Here is a 15,124-nt window from a genome sequence, read left to right on the forward strand (position 1 = left end):
AGAAGATTCTTATGAGCAGAGGCTGTGGGAAGAGGATTCTGTATCTGTTTGTGCTGAGCATCAACTGACTCCATGGTTCTGCTGGCAAAAGGGATCACATGAGTGCTCCCTGACCCAACCTGCGCAAAGGGCTTTGCCCTCATAACCTGTTAACTCTACCTGAAGCAGGTGGGTGAGTTCTGGGGTGATTCAGCTGCTGGCTGAATGAGCAAGCAAATGCAGGCAGGCACAGTCACCTCTGGACAAAGTGGTGTCTGGGTGTCCATCAGCAGGCTGTGACAGCCTATGACAGCCAGCTGGTGCCTGCTGAGATGCCTGTGCTGGCAGCCTGGGCATTCAAATTCTTGCCTTCACAGTGGCAAATGGTTGCATTGAACAGCCAGGAGTGGCACTACCCACAGGCTGCACAGCTGCACATTCAAGACCTTCCTGTCCACCACAGACAAACTTCTTAGTAGTAGAAGAACTTAAAATCCCTGCAGAGAAGTTCAGCTCTCACAAGACCAGTGTTTCAGTGAGTGGTTTGTTACTGAACTCTCCTCTCCATGGGGCTTTTTCATGACACGTGAAGTAAACCAATGGACACTCAGCATCAGTATGACAATTACTGCCACAAAGGATGTAAATGCTGGGAACAAGTTAATTTTCTTCCTAGCATCTAGTACAGCGCTGTGTTTTGGGCTTTAGCATAGAACAGTGTTGATAAAATGATGGTGCTTTTAAATGTTGCTGAGCAGTGCTTACACTAAATCGAGGACTTTTCAGCTCCTCATGCAGCCCTGTCAGCAAGGAGAGTGGGGGTGCACAAGAAGTTGTGAGGGGGCAAAGGCAGGAGAGCTGACCCCAGCTAACCAAAGGGACATTCCAGACCATATGGCATCATGCTCAGCTTATAAAGCTGGGGGAATTGGACAGGGGGTGGTGGCTGCTCCTCAGGGTCTGGCTGGGCATCAGTCAGCAGGTGCTGAACAACTGCATCATGTGTCACTTGTTTCATAGATTTTTTTCATCATTATTACTATACACCCTTCCTTTTCTGCTCCACTTGTTTTTCTTCTCAAACCATGAGTTTTTTACTTTTTTTCTGATTCTCTCAGGCATCCCACTGCGGGGGAGGTGAGCGTGATGTTCAGCTGCCTGCCAGATGAAATCACAACAACCACACGCCCTCCTCTCCACCCCCAGCACAAATCTGGGTCTGCTAAGGCACCAGTACTGCAGGAAAACAAGTGCCTGGTACAGGTGTCACCACCCAAACAGAATACCCAGCAGCTGCATTGAACAGCTCCTCCTATAACCTAGGCAGAAAGCAATCTCCAAATTTATACTACTTTTTTTCTTAAACATGAATGCAGTGCTGTTAAGCAGTTCGCCACATTTTTCATTTACTTCATATTGTGCCAGTAATAAACCCTAGATTATGAGAAACAGCTTTGAACTCTAAAAAATCTCAGCTGGTTTAAGAAAGAAAACCTACCTATAAATTATCCATTGCCTCCTTCCATTTAGAGACCCAAGAAAAGACATTGAAAGCAAGTTTTCTTTTAGAGTGTTTCAGCTGGGAACATGTAACCCCTCATAAGCCTGTACTCTGTAGTCTATACATGTATCAAGTACTGAATAAACATGGGTAAGGGCAGTGAGGATGTTGCAAAATTATATACAGAGGAAATCAGGAAAAGACAGGTAATAAATATTCACTATTAAAATTAATGTATTCATAATTCTAATGAGGATAACACATAAATTGGAAATAAACAAGACATTCTGCATGGTGATCCCACTAATTCCCTTTGTATGGCACTTTCTCAGCCACAGTACTGCATGTGTAGGGAAAGGCTTAAGGAGGGAGGACTCTGGCACTGTGCTTTGCTCCTCCTGGTGACATTTCCATAAACTGTCCTAGTTCAGGGTGAGTCAGAAATATGACTGGACTCCCACTGCACTAGATTTGCTCACATGCCTGTGAGCCTTTTCAGAAGCCAAGAACACTCTCACATACCATAATGCCAGCTTCTAGCTTCCCACAGAGTGCTGTATGTACTGCACATCAAAGGCCCATTTCTGCTAATGCATACAAGAGAGAAACTCAAGTGTCACAATCAATTTAATCCAGCATTCATCCAGGCTGCTGCCTTTGCCCTCATCCCTGTCTGCTTGTTTCTGCCACTCAGGATTTGTTTTGTGGGTTCAACCAGGGGACTAGTTGGTCTGTAAACTAACCTGGGAAAGAAATCCTCTGTGAAAAGCTGAACTGTCAGTTGAATCAATTCCCAGACCCAGTTTGTTGTGAGGTTGTGGGCAGGAAAGTGCCAACTGTGTACAGGGGAAAGTGGAAATGCTCATTTCAGCAAAAAGAAGACTTTTGCTGGATTAAGTCAGTCACAGAACTGGAGTTTTATTTATAGCACGGGAGAATATAGAGTCCAACAGGAAACTGGGTTTATTTGCAGGAGGTGTTCAGTCTTTCATCCAAAAAGCTGAGTCTATGCTTGAGACAATTCTGTTGCAGGTAAATAGAGAGCAGTAGGAATCAGATGTGGTAGTAAGTCAGGGCATACCAGAGAATCTGTGCTTTGGTTTTCATTCTTACAGCATCAGTGCACATGTTCCTGAGTGTGCACCATGATCCCCTCCTTCTGCCAGTGAAAGCAACTGAAGAGGTTTCTGTTGTTTTAATTCAAATTTGCGTTGATGGCAAGAGGGGCAGGGGTTGGGGGTGGGCCAGGGGAGAAAAGCTTACAGGTGGTGCTTTATGAGTTTGGCGTGGTCTTTTTGTCATGTTTGTTTGTTTTCAATAATTTTATTCTTGGTGAGTGCCATTTTTTCCTTTTCTCTGAAAACACTGAGGTCCATACACACCTTGTCATTCAGAACACACAAGGTCATAAATTTTCATGTGAATACAGGACTCATCTGCTAATCTTTGACAATGGCTAGCCAGGAAAAACATACACCACCAATCTACAAGTGTTCTGCTATTTCTGCAAATTTTCTTCTCTACTCTACAGGTTAAATCTATTGTTCAATAAAGAACTTTAATATATTGCTAATGAGATTTTTTTTAAACTTTCCTTCATTGAAATTACAGAACAATTTCTGTGGTTAAAATTAGAAATAGATGAAAAATGGCTAGTACTCAATATTCATCACAGGCAGTCCTGTCCCATTAGCCACTAGCATTTTTTCAAACACAATTTACCATCCAAGTGTTTCAATCTTACACTGAAATGCTTTAAAGAAGAGTTACAGGCAAACTTCTGTACTGCAACCTACAATTGCTTTACATGTTTCAAACAACTTCCAACCATACCTCTTCATAAAATAAATAACCTCTACTTTGCTCTAAAAACAATACTTATCCTGGCTGTATGCTCATTACTACCTATAGTAATAAAGTTATATTGCTGAAAGAGATATTTTAAAAAGATGAGATATTTTAAAAGATGGGATTGTTAGTAAAAGAAAAGCTGTTTCTCTCAAAACATCTTTAAATAGTGTCTCAACTCTATTGAGCTCTATTTAGTACTTTAGAAGCCAAAATAATATTAAAATAAAAAAAGACTTAAGAAAATAACTGTTAAACACAATCTGATAAAGATGCTCCACTATCTTTTGGTGGGGAATGAGCATTATTTAGTTCTTACTTGTGCAAAGTACTAATGCACATGACAACTAGAAGCATTATGCAAATCAAAATCAGATAGTACCTCCCTACATGATCACACATACCAGGACACATAATATTCAGTCTTAGTGAAAAAAAGGTGCATTATTTAAAGGTAGTTATAAAATGCATGCATGAGTTGAATTTGTGTCACACGCATCATATACACACAAACCATACTATTTCATGAACTTAATTCATGATTGAGTCTAAGCTCTGAAAAGCAGGCCATGGGTTTTCCTTTCATCTGAGAAAAGCAAGCCATTTTCTGCATAAAGATTTTTCTTTCCATCTTAGTTGCAAACAACTTTTATCTAATGACTCATTACCATCAGTGCAGCTCTAATCAAATGTAGACAACTAAGACAGCTGTAGATTAGGGAAGCATCAATTTACTGTAGTGCAGCCTAGGGAGATCAGAAACTCTTGGATGTGTAATGTTCCAGCAATCTCATCCTACGCTGGACCACTCAACTGCTCCCAGTGTTACTCACAACTCATTTAACAGACTGGCAAATACTGGCATGACTGACAAGTCTTTCATATTATGGGCTCTCAGGCTGCTGTTAAAGGCTGGATAAGAAATTTACCCTAAACTGAAGCTAATAAATGTTAATGCAGAGTTTGGTATTTAGGAAATCCTAATTCCCACAACAGAAAATACTAGCAATAACATCTAAGAGCCTATTTTTCAGTGATGCATTTTGTGAGCCCATTTGTGATATTTCATTCTGTCTTGTCTGTGTTGTTTATACATATCTAAATTTCTTCTCTGTCAGGGAAATCCTCCCAGCCACATCCACTCTGCTTGAGAATAGGTGGGCAGGCTCTGAAATAGTGCCTGTTTGTTCCCTCTATCACCAGCAATGGAGGTTTCAGATCCCTTTGCTGCCACTCAAAGTGTTTCAGACTTTTCTGTATTCGGCTTTTAATCCACACATTTAAAAAAATAGCTCATAAACATTTTATTACCAATACATGCACCTCACTCCCAGTCATTCATATAGCTTCAGTGATATACAATCTACCTGCAACCACAGTCAAATGTGAATCCAGACCCAGTTTTCCCTCACATTGTTGAAATCCAGCTTCAAGGAAAGCTGGTAAATAACAACATGAGGCTGTATGGTTTACCCCAGACAAAATACTGATCATAAATAGCCTTGCTGAAGAAAACAAGAACAAAGAATTGATGAAGATAATGGGGGTTTGCAAAACAAGTTCTGTTTTGCAAATGGGAAACAGCTTCCCCCAAAAGGTGATCCAAGCTCAGTGCCTCACCTTCATGACCAAAATCTCTTCCCAAAACATCTTGACAGCCAGCTGGAGCAAGGCTGGGCTTAGAAGAGGCGAGTTTTCTCTGGCATCCCAGCAACATAATCAGCCTTATCTTACTTTCCAAATACTTTTGGCTATAGGAGATTAGGCTCCCAAACAAGCACAATACCAAGCTGCAATTCAAGGTTTCAGGCTTGAGCTTTGCCTAACACACTAATGCCAGGTGCATTTAATCAAAAGGCTAAGATCTGCTTAAGGATTTCCAATGACCAAGCAAGGCAGAGTCCTGGACTAATGCCACTTTGGAAGTAATTAATAAATATCTATTTTGCATTTAAGATTCAAAATATTCAAAATAAATTAGGTTCCCAATTATAGTTCATAAAACCATATGCTTCTCTTTCTAGCAAAATCTCTCAGCAACATATCTGTGTCCTGCACTGATTAGCTCATAAAGCATTCTTTGATGCCCCTTTCAGAGGGTTCCTTGTTTCCACACAAATACCTGTGTGACACTTAAAAGCTGCCACAAATAAGGTTATGTTTATCAAGAGAATATCTGAACTCTGTAGGATTTTCCCATGGCTAAAATGAATCACTTGGAAAGTGCTCTCTTTGAAGTTACTAACCCCACACAGAAGATGCATTCTTAGAGTGCTTTTAGTTGCAAGAAACTCAGTGCAAACACTAGCTCAGTAAAAATCCCTGTATTGCTCGGCCTTGTGGAGCTGTGTCATTGCGTCAATGTTAAAGCTCAACAAAGCCAAGTGCTAAGACCTGCACGTGGGTTGGGGCAATCCTAAGCACAAACACCGGCTGGGCAGAGACTGGACTGAGAGCAGCCCTGAGGAGAAGGACCTGGGGGTGTTCATGAATGCGAAGCTCAACAAGATCTGGCAATGTGCAGTCACATCCCAGAAAGCCAATTGTATCCTGGGCTGCACCAAAAGCAGAGTGGACAGCAGAGTGAGGGAGGGGATTCAGCCCCTCTACTCTTATCCTGTGAGAATCCACCAGGAGGGCTCTGTTCCAGCTCTGAGGCCCCCAATTTAAGGACATGGACCTGCTGGAATGAGTCCAGATGAGGCCATGAGGATGATCAGAGGGCTGGAGCACCTCTCCTATGAAGACAGGCTGAATGAGCTGGGGTTGTTCAGCCTGGAGAAGTGAGGGCTCCAAGGAGACCTTACAACAGTACTTAAAGGAGACCCACAAAAAGGCAGGACTTTCTACAAGGGCATGTAGTGATAGAAAAAAGGATAAATGTCTTCAACTGAAAGAGGGTGGATTTTGATAAGAATATTAGGAAGAAAATCTTCACTGTGTGAGTGATGAGGCACTGGAACAGGTTGCCTAGAGAAGTTGTGGATGCCCTGTCCCTGAAAGTGTCCAAGGCCAAACTGGATTATGCTCTGAGCAACCAGGTCTAATAGAAGATGTCCCTGCCCACAGAACATGATCTTTCATCTCCCTTCTGACCCAAACTATTCTATTAATTCATCTATTTATCTGTGTATTTTTACAGCAGCAAGCAACATCATTTGCAGTCAGGATGCAAAAAGCAGCTCCCAAATATGGATTACAGTTTTTAATAAATGGATTCCTTACCACTGACTAAGATTACTGTCTCATGTTTATTTGATGCTTCATTCTCTTCAGAAATTAGATACTGATGAGAATCTGGGTCACAAAGGTATTTGAATCTCTGTACAAGATGAGGGTGAATGAAGAGAATGAAGACATATAAACACCTCTGAAGATAAGTACAGTTAGCATCTAATGCATTTTTTAGAGAGTGTAAGCAGCATCACATTTCCATTATTTTAATATGGCCAAAGTGAAGGATAACAGTGGAGTGATATGATGCTGTCATATAACCATGGTGATATGAGATAAAGACAGGAGCTATTTTTTACATTTCCAGTTTAACTATCCGAACAGGCTACAAGAATAAATTTAAAGGCAGAGTGTGGGGTGTCAAAACAAGCCTTTAGTTTAGTTTTCTATATATGAAGCCAGCATGCAAAAACTAACTTACAGGTACAGTGTTTAGATGACACATATTTTACTAGGATCTCTCTCCCATAGGATCTAGGGCTCAAAATGATTACTGAATGTTGGCCACAGAAAGCCTCTGGAACTTGATAGTACCAGTGATGAATGAGATGATGTAATCAACACCACAATCCTCACAGGGATTTGTGATGCTCAGACAAATATTGCCTCAAACCAGCTCTCAGTGAAACAGGAGATTTGGAAGGGAGAGAACCTATTTTAAGCTGGTATTTGCAATGAAGGTGTGCTTTTGTTTTACAGATAAATGAGACCAAGAGATAGCTGCTGGAGACAGCAGCAGCCCTGCTGCTCCTTCTCCTGTGCTGTCTGACTGCAGTACAATTATTCAGGGAGATGAATCAACAAACCTTCTACAAAAAGCTGCAATCAGTTTTTCTGCCATCTTAGCTTCTGGTGAAAGCACATGGCCAAGGAATCAGGTAGGAAGGTAGAGAAGAAAGCTCATCCCTTGCAGGAGTGACCACCTATTAGACTGACTAATTTGTATTAGAGAAACACAGTCCACAGTAAAGCTCCCCAACAGACTGAGCTGGATGGAGGGGAATTTGAGATTGAGAACAGTTATATTTGCAATCATGTGGATTCACATCTTGTAAGGATGATGATATGGCACAGAGCCATCTTTATTATAAGTCACACATAAATCAACTTTTGTTCATGGTCAGTAACATAACTTTCAGGCAGAAATATTTTTTGTCATAGGTGAAAGAAACCTAATTTTAAGAAAGACAAAGGCAGAAAGCAAAATGTTGTCAAAGGATAGCATGGTCCAATTACTTACCTCAGCTGAAGCTCTGTGAGACTGTGCCCCATGAAAGAGGTGTTTACTGCACTAGCAGTGTATGCAAGGGAAAGGCCCCTGAACAGGCACGAGGAAAGAAGTGAAGAAAAGGGAAAAGCTTTTCTTCTGCTGAACAACAAGATGCAGTTCAGGAAAAATCTTCCATGCTAACATTTACTTCTTTTAGAAGCTAATTCCTAACTTCAGTTTCCTGATACCACAAATTTGCTAAATTATATTCTGAAAAGCATCTTCCCTCGTTACCTGTGTGGTTAACCACACAAGATGTGGAATGTGTCTTACCATACAAGTGTCCAGATCCTCCAAACGTTCTATCTCTGTCAACTCCTCCACTGTGATCATGGAGCGTTTAGTGGGCTTTTCTTCAGCTAACTCAATCTCCAGTGATTCCTGCTGTGGAAGTGGCTTGCCACGTCTGGTCAAATGGTCAGCCTGGAGACAAAGACGGGAACACACCAGTCAAACTTAAAAAAAAAAGAGAACCCAACCAGAAAGTTTACAGAATTTCAGCGATCAGAAATCCTGGAAGACCAAGCACAAAAGGAAAGCTCAGTTATGTTGGTGAGTCCTCACACTGGGTTTGTCATATAAAGGAAATAGAAGTGTGGAGAGGAAGCTTTTTCTTGAATCCTTTTTAAATTAACAAAGACATGTACAATATCAGCCAATATAATTTTCATAATTATTCAGTGACCAAAAATGTTATAATCTGCTATTCACAAAAAGCCCACAGTTTAAATACCTCTGTTCTGCTTCACTGAAGAAATAGATAGGGAAAAGCTGTAACAACAGTAAAGTCTGTTTTTAGACCTGCACAGCAAAAACTGCCACTAGGACCACAGAGAATGTTACAGAAACCACCCTGGGTTGTATTTGGGATGGAGTGGGCTCATGATGTCACGAAAATAATGAAGTATTTTCTAGTTCTTTTGATAACTGAAAAGAATATTAAACAAACATCTGCTAAAAGTAAATATTTGAAGATCATCTGTCCCAAATCAGTTGGTCACAGAAGTCTTCAAAGACGCAGCTAAGAAGAACAGTAGTCCACTGCTTCACATCAGCACAACGCAGCACAACCAGTGGATTGCTGTTTAGTTAACTATCAAAAAAGGTCAACAGATGACCTAAGTTAATTATAGCCCATTTAGTATGGTGTCTACTTAGGAAAAGCAACTGGAGAGCTGCTATGAATTTATCTTCAAGCATACTAAAATAGCTGCAATAATAATTAATGCTAATCATTGTCTCATTAGGAAAACTGAGGTCTTGTCAAACCAGGTTTATTTTTCAAAGTTGCCTCAAACACTACTACTATGCCAATGCAACAAACACAGACATCTGTGGGTGGTTGAATTAGTAGAACATGACACTCCAATTTAAGGAGCTGGCTGAGAACTGCATCAGTACATTTAATCTTTGCTGTACGAAGAACTAGCTGCCAGCTTTCAGATTGCAGCTGTCAGTTGAAGATTAACAGTGTCAAATTAGTCAGGAGTTTCTCTAGCAGCATTTTTGAGATCAGTATTCCTCAAGGTTTTCATCAGTGCTATACCATCTCAACCTAGAGCTAAAAGAAACACAGCACAGTTAAATGGTGAAAGGGACATTTTAGTCATGTAGCCAAAATGGATCACAAAGCAAATCAGCCCAACCTAAAATGCACAGTCATTCCTTAGAAACCAATTAGCCAATTCCACAATCCTGAAAAGCAACAAGTATCCAGAAGCCTTTAGTGGGAGGGAGGTCGAGCAAACCTTGTCCTAAAATTAGGCTGCCGCTGAAACTCTGACAAAAGGAACGAATTCTTATATTATTGGCTATGTAAATACAATGGAATAAGGAATATCAGGAGAAAAACAATTTCATTCCTGTAAACACTTAAATAGTCTGTATGGTTCTGGAAATCACAGTTTTTAAAGTGCCTTCTTAAAAGCTGGAAAAATTGCAGAGGATTTTCAGTGGAGTGACTCAAAGGCTGGAGAAAATGATGTACTGTGCAGGAACCTGGGCATGTCCAGGTTGTGCAATACCACTGGACAGACACAGCCCAGTCACCACTCATTCCAGCTGAGCCTCCTCCAGGACAAACTGGAGCTCATTCATGTGGTCTCTCCCACAGCAGGCTGCTGCTGCATAGCTCCAGATACCAGAGGTTGTACCTCTACACAATGCTGCTCTGTATTACCAAGATGCATGCACAAGTAACTCAGTCTTGCATTTAAAAAACGGGGAGGGGGGGGCAGAAAGAGTGATTTGTTTTATGCATGTGAGGACTTTCACAGAGAGGAAATAAAGAGAATATATAGTTCCCTTATCTTGGTGAAAAAACATCTGAGAAAAAATCATGACTGCAAATTGAAGCCAGAGAAATTTCAATTAGAACTGAAGAGCAACTTTAATCAGAACAACCACCCACTAAGTTCCTTTAAAAAAGAGTACTGGATTGTCCTTACAAAGCCTCATTGCATTAGAAGAAAAAAATTTTTTCTGTGGATACACAGTTGTTTATTTCTTCTACTCTTGATGAGGCAAGTACACCTCTATAATAAATATTTGTGCCTCCCAACAGTTCAGGACCTTCAAGTAAGAGTGCCTCCCCTCCTACCTTCAGACTCATTTCTCTTCAAACTTGATACCTCCATTTCTGAGGTAACCTCAAAACATACTCATTCAGGGAACAAGGTCCCAGCAGTACCTGAAGAACTCTAAAGAATGAAATCTTACCTCTCATTTAATGAGCAACCAAGCCTTATACTCTCACCTTGATAAATACTAGGACTGCTCTTAACTAACAACTCAATACTGCATTCTGATGGCATTTTTAGTTCTAGATCTGACAACAGCTCAAAAGATAATAGGACAAGTATATAACACAGTCTCTGCCAAAGTTACATCTTTCTTACAGCAAAGAGGCGAGAGTCCCAGAATTATATTTCAAAAGACATCAGGATGTCAACAGAAATAAGACTAATTTCAAAATAGAGCTGTCAAAGGAGTAACTGAACAAGTTATAAATATAAATGGCATTGTTGAGATCTGAGATATTAGATATCAACCAAGAAAAAACTCACCAGTTTGTGGTGGCAATGGGAAAGTGCATCCAGGATTTCATCTACAACTCGGTCAGACAGGAAAGAAGCCACTGTCAGCTTTACTTCACTGTATGAGGATTAGAAATGAGAGAACTTCTTAATTCACGCTGGAGATTTTCGTCTTTATTACACATTCAACAGTGTGACGATTATCCACTGTGCTGTCATTTTATTTGAAGTAAAACATTAGAGGGTGTCAGGATACATGACTGCAGGTTTCAGAAATAAACTCATGAATCACACAATAAACACAGGAGCCTCTGTACCATATTTAACCTGCTTCTCACAGTTTTCCATGAGATGAAATGAAAACATCTGGGTAAGAGAGCTGAATAAAAATAAGAAGTGAAGCTCAAAGGAATACTTCACCACTAAAATCAGACAAACACACATCCTAGATGAACAGGATTAGGACAGTGCTGCCTATAGAACACTACTCCACTGAACAACTACAATCCATTCCTTTCCTCAATTATTTTTTGTGTTGATCAGCTGGTAAGGATAAGTGTACAATGTGTAAAATGCTGTTTCTTCAGCCAATGCCTTCAGAAATTTGCTTCCTCTTTTGTTCTAGGTAACCACTTTCTGTCTCAAGAACTTCTCGTCAGTCATTTTTCCACAGCACAGACATATGTGGAACATCACCACCCTGCACACTGAGCTTAGGTTGCCCTAGTAACTCCCTCTCAAGGAAATATGTACCTTGAATTGCTCCCTTGGGGTCCCATCTTTGGTGACAGCACCAAATACTCTGACTGTGGAGGGCAGCTGATGTGGAGCCAACATGCACGACTGCCTGAGCTGCAACCCAAAGCTCCACCTCTGCTGCCTCTGCTTTCAACACCAACTCTTTCAACTGGCATTTGCTAGCAAGTGACATGATTTTGGTTTATGGTTTGTATATGTAGCCTGAGCTGTATTGGATTAACAAAGCTATTTCTGTCTGGGGCTAGAGTTACTGCTGCAGAGAGCCTGGAGAAAAAGGTAAGGAATTTATTGGAAAGGCAATGCAATTCATAGGGAGGTAAAATGGTGGCCAAGCCACAGTGGGAAGAGAATGGGAGTGAAGGAATCTCCCTCAGCTACTAAAATTAATTTCAAATAATATAAGGCAGGAAAGATCACAGTGTGACACCCTCATCTCACTGACAGCTCCAGCTTCTACAAGTAGAAGAGGCAGTATTATTGTCCTGGGGCCAAGATTAATTTGATAGGACTGAAGTGAAGAAAACTTACTCCCTGAACCATTTTAAACACTCTGAAGGTATACCTAAAGTCTTTAAAACCTTTTCCTGCCTATTTTGCTGTACTCCGCAAAACTGTTTCTTTCCTCCTCAAAGATATTAGCATCTCAATGCAAAATGTCATGCTTTTCAAGCATCAGGCAGAAAGGAACTGAAAAGGTTTAAGTACAGGTTAACCACATTATACTGTGTAAATATATTCTCTGATATACATTCAGTATGGAAAAAAAAAGGCAATAAAAGGTCAGGTAAAAGCTACTTTTTTTCTTTTTTTTTTACAGGACAAACTAAGAGTTATTTAGGGTAATGGTTTCTGCTCCAGGTTTGTGGTTTGAATATCCAAGTTTCCATTTTTTAAGTACGTCTGTCTGCTGTGCACAGCTCCCACACAAACTCTTAAAGTGATTGCTCCAGCTATAGGACAAGACCAAATGTAACAATAGACAAAGCACTATTACCACTCAAAGTAAATAGTGTAATTTCCTTCTATTACATTAATCCAGTGTTAAGTGAGAAAATACAGGTTTTTTTAAAAGTATTAGTCATGAAAGTGTTATTTGCATATCACAAACCAAATCTTTCACTAAATAAGAGAGCACATGAATTCATGATCTTAGTTAACATCCCTAGAGATTCCAAATATATGAATCTAAGTTCCCAGACCTGCAGGACAATTTCCTGCTCTTTGAATGCCACAATATACTTCCTTGTGAGTCACAAAAGCATTCCAAAATTCTTCTACTACACAAACACACAACCCAAAATCCAAATTCCAATTTTGTTAGATTAGCGTCCTAAAGTACCTAATTTTATTGAGGATATCAATTCCAGACTGCTCCAAGAGGACATTTTTTACAAAAGTGCGTGGGATGGAAATCTTCTCAGTGCTGGCCTCAATGAGGTCCTCCCGGATGCGAGCTTTCTTCATTACATTTGGGCAGAGGTTTTCTGCTGCATCCACCATAGACTCAAGGAGTGTCTGCAGCACAGTAAGCAAAAAAAACAACATCAGATACTGGCATTCACTTCAGCTGGGAGGTGACAGCATTATTCTGTCAAATATGACACTTTTAGACTTGTATTTTTTACAATTCTTCTGCTTTCCAATCTATTTTGCATCCAGCTGCAATATAAGACATTTTACAAAATATAGCTTTGAGAATCAAAACACTTGTTCTGAAAATGACCCGCGACTGCACTTGTTTGCCTTTTCAAATATGAAACATTTACATATCTGTGTGTTGAACTGTCAGAACAAATTAGCTTCCCTTGTGCACCCACCACTGCAGTGGATGCTCTGCTGCAGCTGCCTTCCCTCTAAACTGTGCCCTGAATCACCAATTTTCATCAGTGCTCCAGACCTGCCAATTTGTAAGAAGCATCAGTAAATGAGGAAGAGAGATCCTGAGAACTCAGCAGGCTGTAGATGGCTGGAATATACCAGCTGAATATTAAGAAGCAACTACAAGCAAGATCTGCAGTTGGCATGCATACCTTTAATATATGGCTCTCATTTATGTACATGTAAATCTACAGCAAACATTAGATATAGCCAACAATTTTTATTCACACAGAACCACAGAATGGGTGAAAGCTTGGAAGGGACCACTGAAGGTCACCTAGGCCAACCTCCCTGCTCCAGGTTTCCCTACAGCACACAGCACAGAATTGTGTGCAGTTTTCCAGTATCTCCAGTGGGGGAGACTTCACACCCTCTTCAGGCAGCCTGTTGCAGTGCATGGCCACCCACACAGGAAAAATCCAAAGGAGGGTGGGAAAAAACCAAGGAATAGGCCAGAGTCCAGTTTACTGAAATGGGCCTACTTGTCTCTGATAAGAGTGAGGGTTGAGAAGCAAACAGAAAAAGGTACTTACAAATAATAAAAGAAACAACATTTCTGTGGAATGGTAAGCCTAGATCTTACCTAGGCATTTGTAAATTGTACAAAAATAATAACTGCACTCCTTGAAAATGCTACTGATTTGCTTTTTCTTCTCAATCCCATAGCACAGGTGAGTGACTGCAAATTCAACTCCATTGTATCAGAGCTTTTTTTCTCTTTGCACAGCCCTACCGTAACTAGTAATTTCCTTATGCAGACAATGAGCAAGAAAAAAAACCACCATTGCTGCATAAAAAATTCAGTGATTCAAAACAGCATCTTTCAGTCTGTAGCTTTTACAGTCTGGAAAAAACCAACAAAGCAACACGAAGCGGCCACAGTGCACAGGAACATCCAATCTTTGCAGCATTTGATTTAGAGATACAAGGGACAACTGCCATTATGGCTAATAATATATCTTGTTGCTGGGTTCTCAAGATGCCCTTTAATAACTCTTCCTACACTCCCTCCTTCAGTCCTCGAGCAGATTCTGGGGCAGCATGACTAATGAAGAGACTTTCAAGCCTCTATGGCCATATCCCCATGGGGGATGAAGAACTTGAATGTTAGAGAACACAGAGCCAAGTAAACTACTAATGAGAGTTCCTGACAAATCCATTTTTTCCATAGCATCTATTCATTGGTGCAATTGTGTAGTTTATTGTGAAAAAATTGCCTGGCCTCTCAAGAGTTACTGATGAATCACAATCATAAAAATGATAGACTTGCTATGCTGAATTACAATTGCAGTCTAAGCAGGGTCTTTCAAAATGGATCATGTGAAAAAATGCTGTGAGAAGGCATAGCAGGAAAAACTAGATCTTTTCTGAAATTTCCAAAATCAATTTTTACTCAAAAAAACTGAGAGAATTTGCAATTTAAGTCAAAGAGAGTTCGGATCTTATCTTCAATTGCGCAGCTCAACGCAATTTCTTTACTGGTGGATTTTAGCTGTTGATTTCACATGACCATTATCTATAGAAGGTATCTACAGAAACCTTTCCTCACCTCCTAATTCAATGCCCAAATCTTTCACTGATGGAATGCCATAGTTACCAATATTGACTGTGAAAGTGCAC

The 15,124-nt window shown here is 40.3% G+C and overlaps 1 protein-coding gene across 4 annotated transcripts in view; it reads right to left on the bottom strand.

Annotated features, from left to right (window-relative positions):
* The window catches only part of CARMIL1 (capping protein regulator and myosin 1 linker 1), a 188,935-nt gene that overhangs the window by 33,012 nt on the left and 140,799 nt on the right, over positions 1-15,124 (bottom strand). For all 4 annotated transcript variants that reach the window (XM_063164873.1, XM_063164853.1, XM_063164863.1 and 1 more), the window contains exons 27-29: positions 12,966-13,141; positions 10,898-10,985; positions 8,106-8,255 (exon numbers count right to left, since the gene is read on the bottom strand). In XM_063164873.1, the coding sequence (XP_063020943.1) occupies positions 8,106-8,255; positions 10,898-10,985; positions 12,966-13,141 (414 nt within the window). The remainder of the gene's footprint in view (positions 1-8,105; positions 8,256-10,897; positions 10,986-12,965; positions 13,142-15,124) is intronic.

Source organism: Melospiza melodia, chromosome 1, assembly GCF_035770615.1.
Source record: "Melospiza melodia melodia isolate bMelMel2 chromosome 1, bMelMel2.pri, whole genome shotgun sequence".
Lineage (NCBI taxonomy): Eukaryota > Metazoa > Chordata > Aves > Passeriformes > Passerellidae > Melospiza > Melospiza melodia.